We start from the raw sequence: 12089 nt of genomic DNA on the forward strand, positions 1-12089 counted from the left end.
CCGCTGCCTAAATGGGGAGTTGCCTATAGTGTGGCTCTTAAAAGCAGCACTATCAGACCACACCTCACCTGCTACCAGGTGGTATCAGGAGTTTATCAATTAATGAAGGTAGGAGGAGAATGCTTGGATTTATTCTGGAAAGAAGTTACCGGTAATATATTCCTATGTGTATAGGACGTATAGGGTTCAAGATAATAATCAATACCTGGTCTTAAGCCCAGAAACAATTTGGTAGCCAGTGCCACTTTACAGGAATTTCTAGAGAGTATTTTTTAATATGAATAAATATATTTTTTAATATAATTTTTCATCATTTAAAGCACCGAACAAACAAAATTGAAAGCATCTGCTGCTAACTCAGCTAATGGAATTTTCCTGAGCAATTTCCAATGCTTACCAAATGCTAGCTTAAATAACATCACAAGTGTAGGCAGCACAAAGCTAATAAACCACAATTTATTTACATCTAGCATGTTTGTAAGATAACAGTTCAAAGTTCTATATGTGACTGAACTGTCAATCAGGCAATTATGCAAAACAGCCTTTTCTTTACAACAAAGTGAATACAAATTAATGTTTTCCCCCATAATGTTTATGTCACATTTTATGTGAATGCTTGCCCAAAAGACTGAGATCAGAAGTAATCAGTGTACAGGGTTTTGTAGTCAAAGCTCATCAAATTGCAAATTGATTTCCAACACCCATTTTCAACCTTACATTATATTGGCCTCGTAACACAAAACAACGGTGTATTTTCAGTGGCAATTTTTCAGCTACAGAACTACTACTTTTCAACAGGACCACTGTAATAGACATAGATACACATAGATAAATATTTTTAAATACTTTATCAAATGAAATATAAAATTCCATGTTTATAACAACATACTGGAGAAACCTGACTCTTTGAAGGTGATTTTCAGGAAGCAACTGCTATTTTGAGAGTTGAACTATAAATGCTAATGGTAGCTAAAGCCTAGTAATAGGCACGCTAAGCAAGTTGGTTTGCATGTTGTTGTTTAGTCATTTAGTCGTGTCCGACTCTTTGTGACCCCATGTACCAGAACACGTCATAGCTCCATATTTTTGATACCTACACCGTTACTCTGGCACCAAACATTATGATTTTCACATAAATTGTTGCAATATGATTTGAGGCAAACCAAGTAATGGGCAAAATATTTTCTTCTAAATCCATTTGATTATTTTTCCTTATCAACCTTCATTCCCAAAAACTTAGCATCGCATGTAAATGGGGCGGCACTGACTAACACTCACTGCTTTCCCCAAATCCATTGCTGGTTGCTGCAACGAAAAGCTGAAGTGGAAAGCATAAAGAGTAAGGGAATTGTTTTGTATCTATGTGCTAATTAAGATATCATTTATAAAAAAAAATGTCTTCTTTCATTGCAATGTTATGCTGGTGGTGCTTTAAGACTTCTTTTCTGGTTGCTGAAACAAAAGGGTTGGACAACCAGAAGTGGACTAGGAGAGGTTCAATATATGCTTATACTGAAAGTGCAGAGCTAGCCATGTAAGTATGTGAGGAGACACAAGATTGCAGATTCAGTGGTAAGGAAATAGTACTAAGTGAATGCTCAGAGGTACTTTTCTTCCCATGTTCCAGGTCTCAACCCTGGTATTAGGCTGAGCTCTGGTTGACACCAATTATTTAGGATGACACAGGGGTGGGGTGGGGGAATAGGCAAAAGCAGCTTGCCTCTAACAAGAATGGAAGGAGAGTTGTGGAAAGCAAAATGACGCTTTTTTGTGAAGAGTTGCCAGAGGAAAATGAGGAGTGGGATGGGGAGGGTGGTGAAATGTTTGTTAAAATTTAAGTCTAGTTTATTCATATGCCGCTTTCCCAAAGTGAACTGTGACCAAAAGACACTTACATCATCAATGAATTATCAAAATACAAAACATCTGAAAAACAGTTTGCTTCAAAGCATATGAATCTAATATATAATCAGTAGCAACAGCAATTCAGGAAACAAATGATAAAATTGAATATTACTTAATATATCACATAATCAAAGCAAAACATAAATGTTAATGGGTAAAAAAAAAAGGTATCCCACACTACTTGTTCCAGTCTTACTGAAGCCCAATGAGCTACGGCAGCATGATTGAAATGCAGTACAGAAGAGATGGGTTTTTCTCACCAGGCTAGATGGTTCACAGCGGGATCTCTCATCTCTCCTCCTAATAATTTCTGAAGTGAGAGGTTGTGGGACTTTCATCTGCGCAGAAAATATGCCATTACTGTGCAAGTCCAGCTTCTTAATTCTAAGTGGCTGGAGAAAGGGGAGGCTGCAGTTCCTCAGTGGTTAGGGGAAAAGCACTCTGAATATCCCCATAGGCACACTCTGTATTATTAACAGGGGGTGGTGGTGGTGGTATGGGGTTGTATATTTAAAAGCTCCCTAACGAAAACAACTCACTACACAGATGGACACAAAAATAACATTATTAGTGAGAGACCAAGCTGAATCTTTTTTTCCAAAATAGGTTCATTTTCTCTTTGTAGGGGTAAGGATATATTTCCGTAGAGGAGTATTCAAATGTGGAACTCCTTGCTTGCTAAATGCAGTGTACAATATAGGGAAAATGCTGTACCACTGACCCCCCCCCCCGAAGACGCAAGCACAAAAGTTTAGATAAAACAAAGCAGGAGAAGTTGTGCCTGCTGTAATCTTTCCAGAGTTCCAGAGGCCTACCATATATAGAATAGCAGTTTGCTATTGCCTTTATTCTTTTGTTATATGCTAAACATGTGTCTTCTGACTACCCATCATAAAATCACTGAAGACAGGACTCCAACTAAACTGATACCAGGCATCCTCCCTGCCTCTACAGTGATTATCTTAAGCCTCGGCCCCTAGTCTGATGTGGCTCCAGTCAAGGCAAGTTTCCATCTCAATTACCATAAAAGAAGGTGCAAGAAAATAATTCATACCCCCACTGAAAAGAGAGGGAGAGAAATTTAGTCTAGCATATTACTGAACATATTAAATCAAACTGTCTTAGAAGCAAATATTCTGAGAAATGATATCATGCATTAATTACAATTTGTGGCTACAATAAATGGATATCCATTTATCGAAGTGTGAATGCAACGGACAACTGGCAGGCTATTTCATGCCTCAAAGAATTTATAGCAAAAGGGACACAGGGACATACTCAGCACAAGCGATTCTGTATTATTATTTTTTAAGCTTTTGCACATTTGGAACAGAAAATAGAACAGTGCTTAAAATGCCTGAAAAAGACCCCAATTTTAAAAACCGATACTAAATTGTAATTTACTTATGACTATGGAAAATGCTTACTGTTGCAATTAAGAATGAATGTCTACAGCTCTCTAATGAAAACATACTACTAGTTATTTTTACAATTAAAAACTAAATGCATACATGCATGGCTGAATATTAAATAAACCTACTATCAGCACCCATATTTACATGAGTATTAAAGAGTGTGTACAGGCAGATATGATAATTATTAATTTATATGTGAAGGAAGGCAAAAAATAAAAAAATGAGAAGTGAAATAATTAATTAGCCTGCAGGAGAGCTGTTCCACATGAGCAAGCCTTGAAGCCCTTACTCTAACAAAAATAACTTACTAAGGAAATAAGGACACTAGAGAAGAACCTGGATATGTCTGTTGAAATATTGTTGAGCTAGCCAACTTTGCTGAGAAGCACAGACCAATTGCATACAATAGTTGCACCCAATACAGATTTGTATACACTCCACCCCTGCAAATAATAGTGTCCCCAAGTTAATCTCCCTACTAGTCCTCATAGGAATGAATAGCAACCATCCACTTATGTAGGAGATAATGAGAGCGTGCAGTCTGGAACATCACTATGGTGTTGATTAGAATGTCCTTGGGTGATCCTAGTGGGTGGAATGAGAAGCATGTTTGAACCTCTTTCAACTCCCTTCCAGGTGACAGCCTCCTTAACTTTCTCCACACTCTATCAGAGCACTTAAGAACCAAGTCAGCACGTATTTGCACAGTCCTGTTTTCTGGGTTCTGCTTCTCAGATGCACTAGGCCAAGGATGAGGAACTTGTGGACCTCCAGATGCTGTGGAACAGCAACTGCCATCAACCCTGGCTGGGTTGCTTACAGGGGCAACAATATCTGGAGGGCCACAAGCCTGTACACACTCTCTCTCTCTCTCTCTCTCTCTCTCTCTGTGTGTGTGTGTGTGTGTAGCATGCTTCCCACCAGCTCAAGCTACATCCATTGACTATGTGCCCCCCTCCACACATCTGCTAACACATATGGCCCTTGTAGGCAAAAATATGACAAAACATTGGGAAGCAAATTTTATATAGACCTTCAAAAACATTCCATTAACAGGGACGCTTACTAACTCCTGTGACGCTATAATTAATCTGAAGTGACAGCATTTCAACCTCTCCCAGAAAGTTCACGTGCATTTTTTTATAATTAATAATGATTTCAGCATTAAGTGAGCTCCAGATTCATCCCACGTTTAGAAAGAAGAAATAATTGCTTATACAATTCGAAAACTTCAAAACTGAGTACAAGTTGACCAGCATTTACCAGCTGAAAAGATATTAGGTAGGCCATTCAGTTTACTCCCCATAGAGTAAATACCGGTATCTTCAGCCAATGCCTCTTCATTTTATCTTCCCACATCTAATTAAAGAAGTTTGTAGCATTCCCGAGTAGCTGTCCACTGCTGAATAACTCTTACCATTAAGGATAATATTGCAAATGAAATCTACCTTCCTGTAATTTAACATCATCGTTTATGACCTATACTAAGGAACAGTATATAGTGAATAACTATTCTCTCCCATATTTCTGAAATCATCAAAAAATATTTGAGAATTAATATTTAAAGATTTCCCATTTTTAAATTATTTCCTTACATTCCAAGTTGGTATCTTAACAGCCAAAAACTGTATACACTACAATATTGCCTTGCTCGCACACTGTACCATTAAAAAATATTGCTCAAAAGAAATTACCAGTGAACTTATTAGTGTATCCAAAGCAAGGAGACTTCAGTGCAGTTCTTATAACATCAGCAGTGTTCTAAATGTTTCATTAAAAAATTAATTTAAGAAGCATTGGCTTATCAAGACATAAAACAAGGGATTATCCACAGCAAATACTTAGGGTAATTCAATCAAAATGACTGCCAAGGAAATAAAACCTTTCATGGGAGCTCACAAGCCATCTACTTGCAATATCCAAACTGTTTGAATGGACAGCTATTAGCCAAAAAGCTACATCATCAAACATTTGACAATCTGCCATGCACCATTCCTTCACTGTGAGCTTAATTTGTCCTTCAGGAGTGAGCCAGTCTGGCTCTGACCTTCTCCTGTATTATCTGTGTTGTGTCCTGCCCAAATGCTTACCTGGCAATTCCAGGTGGAATACTAAGAGGATCAGGCAAAACACCAGCACTAAGCTTGACTGTGGTCTTGATTTCTACCATAAAAATTATCCTTGACAAACAATTGAATTGACTGTCTTTTTGTCACAGACAAAATGCTAGTTCTGGTTCTTTGGATATTCTCCCATTTTAGCAGCGATACCTGTTGCAGCTGGGAAATAGGTATTTTAATTTAAAGAAACAGCCAGTCTGCTTTCAGGACCCCTGTTTCACCCAACATGCGGAATTCTGTAAATGCACATTGAAATATAGCAGGGGTAGCCAACAGGGTAACCTTCAGATGTTTTGGACTACAGTTCCTGACCACTGGCTGATGGGAGTTGTAGTCCATCAAAATCTGGAGGGCACCTCATTGGCCACCCCAACTTATAGTTTATAAAATACTGTCTTTTCAAACATTTTACTTAGACTTGCAATAATACTGTGTCTAATTAATTTTCCATTAAACTGAGCCACTCTACGGATCAAACATTTCAGATCAAAATAATGGACCATTTATTTATTTACATAAGAACTGATAGCCTGCCTTTCTAACACACATGTATTACACCAATTAAAATCAAAGGATAAAAATATCAGCAATACAATAACAACAACATATATCCATAATATATTAAAAGCAGATCAGCATTATCAAACAAACTTGACAAGGTCAAGCACAACAGATAAAACATAGTTTCCCATTAAAACCAGATCAGCATGACAAATGAAAAGCCGGCTGGAAAAGATAAAAATAAAAATTCTAAAGCCGGCAAAAGGCTATATGAACCTCATGGGGCAAGGTTTTCCATAACAGCTGTTGCAATGAATGAGGTGGTGCTGTTTCTTCTCCAAATCAACCTTTCTTTCACCTTAGGTAGGTAGGAGACAAGAAACTGGATGTCAGAAAGAAGAGCACTAACCTCAGCATGCCGCCTTTTTATATACACAGGGTTTGTCTTTTGAAAAATAAGTTCTTTGTTGTAGAGAGATGCATTAATTCATATGATCCACCCTCCAGTATTTCAGATATACATTCAACATCCATGGATACAGTTCAAGGGGGGCAGGAACCGCAAGCCCAGGAGCTGAATGCCTCCCTTCAGATCACTCTATCTGGCCCTTGGCACTCTTCCCCAGGCCACACACTTACCAGCCCTAACAAAATAAAATAAAAAATTCTTTCCAGTAGCACCTTAGAGACCAACTAAGTTTGTTCTTGGTATGAGCTTTCGTGTGCATGCACACTTCTTCAGATACCAGGTATCTGAAGAAGTGTGCATGCACACGAAAGCTCATACCAAGAACAAACTTAGTTGGTCTCTAAGGTGCTACTGGAAAGAATTTATTTTATTTTGTTTTGGCTATGGCAGACCAACGCGGCTACCCACCTGTAACTTACCAGCCCTGTTTCACATTCCTGGAGTGTTTTTGCCTTGCTAGAACGTGTCCTTGAACTTTCACAACTCCTCTTGTTAACCAGGATGGAGGGTAGAGAACTGAGAGAGTAGAGTGGTACCTCTGGTTACATACTTAAATTCGTTCCGGAGATCTATTCTTAACCTAAAACCGTTCTTAACCTGAGGCGCACTTTTGCTATTGGGGCCTCCCGCTGCTACCGCGCCAACGCGCGATTTCTGTTCTCATCCTGAGGTAAAGTTCTTAACCCGAGGTACTACTTCCAGGTTAGCAGAGTCTGTAACCCGAAGTGTTTGTAACCCGAGGTACCACTGTACAGTACAAAAGTAAAATTTACATTTGTTGCCCCACCCATTATTGCCTCTGTCTCTGTCCCTGGAAGATTGCCCAGGAGGAAACTAAGCCCTCAGGCTGAAAAAAGTTTCCCATCTCTGATGTGGTGGGGGTAGCTCAGGTACAGAGACTCCTTCCCTAAGTCTAGCTAGTGCTTTCCCAGCTTTGGGAAGGAGGTGGAAGGGCTCTAGGAACCTGCCAGAGCTTTGCACCTCCTTCCCAAAGCCAGCAGCCTCGCTTAACCAGCTTTGGGAAGGCAGTACAGGGCTGGAGGGGTGTCAAATTTTGGCTTTGCCTCTCGCCTCCCCATGCCAACAACAAGGTATTGTGCAGCTCATGGGTTCCATGTCAATGTACTCTCGTGGCCACTTGGTATGAAAAGTTGGAGTGCCCTGTCATAACTCGTAAGACTCAAGGCCATTTCTGAAAACACCTCCAGGCAGACCAGCAGGGAACAGATATTTCCCTCATGAAAGGCACCATCCAAATATTGTAGTAAAATAAATTCCCTATTTCCATCAAGCCAACAAAGACTCTTAAGAGCAAACCAAGCGGGATGTAATGAATCCCCAACTGCCCCTTCTTTCTTTGCAAAGTGTCTTCAGGAGAGAGTGATTTGTATCAGAGAAAGAATAGGAGGGATTTCCCTCAAAACATTCTTCTGGTATCCACTCACATTTCCCTCTTTACAGTTCCAGACCTATGTTTGTAAGGTAAGCTTGAGTGTAGAATGCTAACGTGGGTCAAATAAGCTGGAGAGAAGATGTTACAGAGGAAGAAAAATTGGCAAGGTTTTATCCAGGAATACATTGCAAGGGAGAATGGGCCACCAGGGTTTTATGAGATATGCCTTGTTAACAGGAGCGTCCTACTCTCGTGTAGGACCCTGGCAGAGACACATGCACGGCTGGCATGTTCTCTCCCTGCTGGTCAGTCATTCAGGAGCTTCAAAAGCTTTATTCTGCCCGAACATCACAGCAACTGATACCAAGAAGCATCAGCACAGTTAAGGATCCGCAGAGTCTTCGCAGCATGCGTAAACAGAACTCAGCGTTTTGGCTAAGCTACTTTATTTACATATAAACACACACGGAGCACTGCAACATGGCTCCCTCTCTCTAGCATCAGACAACAAAGAGAAAGAACAAAGGACAATAGTCCCACGTCATGGAACACAGTAACACAAACATCCTGTCTCCGTCACTTCCCATTCTGTGGAATGTAAACACATACTGTCATGTGATAGATAACCACCCCATGACTGCAGTCACGGGGAATGAATCTCCAACATGCCCTAGCTTGAACTTGACGCAAGTCTTGTGGAAGGAATACCAGTTACAGACCAATGTGGACACAGATGACCTAGATTACAGAACCATGCGAAGGATGAGGCTTTAGCCACTGCAAAAGGAATCCACTTACCCAAGGCAAGGCAACTATCAGCCACTCCCACTTCCAATCAAGGGAACAGCTCCATAACAAACCTAGGTCAGAAAGGTCTGAGTACTGCAAGGAGACACAAGACTGATTCTGAAAACAATTATTCAAAAGTCCCACCAAATTTATTGGAACTTCCTAGCAAAGGAGTTGCATCCAGTGATTCCCCTCACCTGCATTAGAGTAACAGCCACCTCTGCTTATGGCAGGAAATGGGAGCAAACCACATCTTATGCAATACCATCATATCCCCTGTTGACTTTCAATCATGAACCGATTTCCCATATCCTTATAACGTCTCTTAAAGGACTGTTAAAAGCTTAGCCTTCTTATGGTAGAAGATTTTATACTCTATATAAACTGAAGTATAGCTCTGCCAGAACTGATTATACATATAGTAGAGATTAAGGAGTAAAGAGAAACCACTACTTGTTGACTTTAATGGAAAAAAATATTCCATCATGCTATGTGTAGGGGGGAAATTACACTTTACTATAACTGGCTGTATTGATCCAAGGCTCACAACATATAAAAGAACCAATCTTGGAAGCTAGAGATAGCCTTGTTCTGTAATATAGAATGGAGCTATTACAGCGAGCTTTCGGCTATCTATCAGTCTGAGATATAACACGCTCTGGCTGTTTATGTGTATTTATAACTACAAAAGTGACTCAAACCTATCCTTATTAGCTGTGGAATCTAAAGTACAACAAGCTGTCATACCTGGGTCTATAAGCAAATCCTCTTCATTCAGGCATATCCCGAATCACAAATTGTAATATACAACAATTTTCAGAAAACTGTTGCAAAGAATATTTATACTCCAGGCAGATTATAAATCAAAACAAAGCATAAAGATATTCTATCCAAGACGTAAAGAGACTCTGAATAATGTAGGACTTTGAAAGCAAGGACATGATACAACTGGGTGTGTGATACAAACAAGAACAACAAAATTAATTGACAGCAGGAGAGGCATGGGTCAGAACGATAAGAAGAAGAGAGATTATAAATAGGAACACATGTTTTGAAAAGGCCATTGTTAGCATTGAAATTGCTAAAGGACCGTTACTGAAGCAGGAGGTATTTAAGCCATGGAAAATATATTTAAGGATAAAAATAAATACATCAAAACTATTACGAAAAGACTCCCCCCAACTGTGAAGATAAATGAAAATTCACAACAGAAGCAAATATGAAATCAGGTAATGTTAGACTCCGGACATTACAAAAACTCTGCTCCTTACTATTACAACATACCACAAAACTAAAAGATATGTGCTTGAGCTTCCATCTAAACAAATAGTGCTTTAATTGATCCACCAATTACTCCTTATAGCCCAACTCAGAATATTTGTTATATAAATTTATTGCATTTGATTCCTTGATTTACCTTACATTGCATGTGTCCAGGAAAGCCAAACCTGCACCTGAAAACTACCCTTTCTTCCTAGCACAATCCTTGGTCTCTTCTACAATCAGACTAGATTAAGTTAGCACACAAATGGCCTCATGTCTTACTTTCCCTATGCTTCTAGATTCAGGTAGGCAGCCGTGTTGGTCTGATGCAGTCGAAATAAATAAATAAATAAAATAAATACCGGTAATTGTCCAGTAGCACCTTAGAGACCAACTAAATTTGTTCTAAAGGCATTTTGGCTTCCAGTCTGCTCCCAAATCTGAAACGATTCTCAGAAACGTTCCAAACATTAGCCAGGATGCTACTTCATGTGAACCTACACTGGAATTGTTAACGTTTTTATTTAAATAGTACAAACTCATATCATACTACAAGTGATTTTGAAAATCCCCTGAAAAGATCTGAAGATGGAAACAAATGTGGAACTCCTAATTATTTTGTCCTTTAAGCAAACTTCCTTAAAGTTGAGACAGGTTTTCCATGCAAGATGTGTAAGATAATATGTTAAACATTATAGATAAATATTCAAAATAAGTAGAATAATTTTTTTCTAGGCCACAAAAACTAATATCATATATATATATATATATATATATACAGTTACAATAACGTAATATAATGCAAAACGTCCAGTGATCTTGCATAAAATACCCCCCTTTTACCTTCAGAACAATAAATGGAAACTAATTTGCAACTGCATATTACATTAGGTATTATCCATATTTTAATATCTATTTTTCCCTCACAGCACTTATTTTCATTATGAATTTGAGAAAATAATAATTTACCCTTAAAGAAAAATAAATGAAGCACTGAGTGTGCGCTAATTTGCTATGTTACTGCCATTTCCTCTTGTACCCCTTGTGTTGAGGATTTTCCTTTGGCACATATTAATATTTATCGAGTGTAGAGATTCCACTTTTTTATTTCACATGATAAAATGGCAAGCTCAGTTTATGTCTTTTAGGCTGTGAAACTCACCTTTATTTTGAAAACATTTCCTATCCAAATAGCAACATTGTTCCATTGTCTTACATATCACTTGTTAGATTTTAAACATATTTTTTTAAAGAAAGCCTGTCATCACTCAATAGTTAAGAGTGGCTCTAGAAACAAACATTTTACACTTATGTAAAACTGAATCATGCAATATTTGAAAGGAAATCATTTCACCACAATCACTGGGTGGCTATGAGCAAATGGTTAAGTATGAGTGCCCACCCCTTTCAATGTGGTGACAGAGGGCTTTATGTCCACTCTTAGCCTTCCCTTCCCCTTACAGACCAACTAATCATGCTCCGTAGTATGGTCAGAAACATACCAACATAGCATTCAGTGTGACTATTCATACAGTTAAAAACTAGAGGCTAAAGTCTTTTTTTTACCAGTAAGTATTAACAAATAGACCTTTTTGTGTTCATGTACTGCCACCTATTGGAGATTTGTTATAAGAAACAAAAATACAAAGCCACAAAAGTTTATGTCTAATGATGCTATTCCAAGTCTACAAAATTCTAGTGAATAATCTTATAACCAAAATAATAAAACTTATGGATACATCAGTCTAACTCAATATCTGGCACCTTCTGGAATTCTAATGGTCCAATCATCTGGAACAACTGTGGAAGAAAAGGTAAATAAATTTGAGCTTGACCTTAAAATTTGAGACCATTTAGCTTATAACAGCAAGAAAGACACAGTAAACAGCAGGGAAATGACAACAGGAAGAGAAGAGAATAATGCCAATGTGGAGAAATGAGGGCAGTGGGGGAATCACCAGTGAAACTATTTGAATGGCTGAAATATAACCAGAGATTTGAGTGACCAAGAAAAATGCTTTTCAAATTATGAACAACTTGTGGTTACACATTTGGCTACAAAACAAATAGGAGATGTCTGCCAAATGTCGTTGGGAAAGACCAGTCAGTGCTAGTCAGTGACAATGCTGAGATAAACTAGCATGGCCCTTTTGGTGGTACTCCAATTGAATTTTTAGCTAATGAACAATCTTGTGGCAATTACCTCCACAACTTGCATATGTGAGGGTGAGCTT

General features: G+C 38.6%; 1 protein-coding gene across 4 annotated transcripts in view; it reads right to left on the reverse strand.

The window, feature by feature from the left end:
• SMYD3 (SET and MYND domain containing 3) overlaps positions 1–12089 on the reverse strand; it is a 337315-nt gene that overhangs the window by 323146 nt on the left and 2080 nt on the right. Inside the window, exon 1 of one of the 4 annotated variants that reach the window (XM_033144392.1) lies at positions 2166–2215. The exons of the other annotated variants lie outside the window; for them this stretch is intronic. Coding sequence (XP_033000283.1) covers positions 2166–2197 — 32 coding nt within the window. The 5' untranslated portion in view covers positions 2198–2215. Of the gene's footprint in view, positions 1–2165; positions 2216–12089 lie in introns of those variants that run through there. 4 annotated transcript variants of the gene reach the window in all.

This window comes from Lacerta agilis, chromosome 3 (genome assembly GCF_009819535.1).
Source record: "Lacerta agilis isolate rLacAgi1 chromosome 3, rLacAgi1.pri, whole genome shotgun sequence".
Taxonomy (NCBI): domain Eukaryota; kingdom Metazoa; phylum Chordata; class Lepidosauria; order Squamata; family Lacertidae; genus Lacerta; species Lacerta agilis.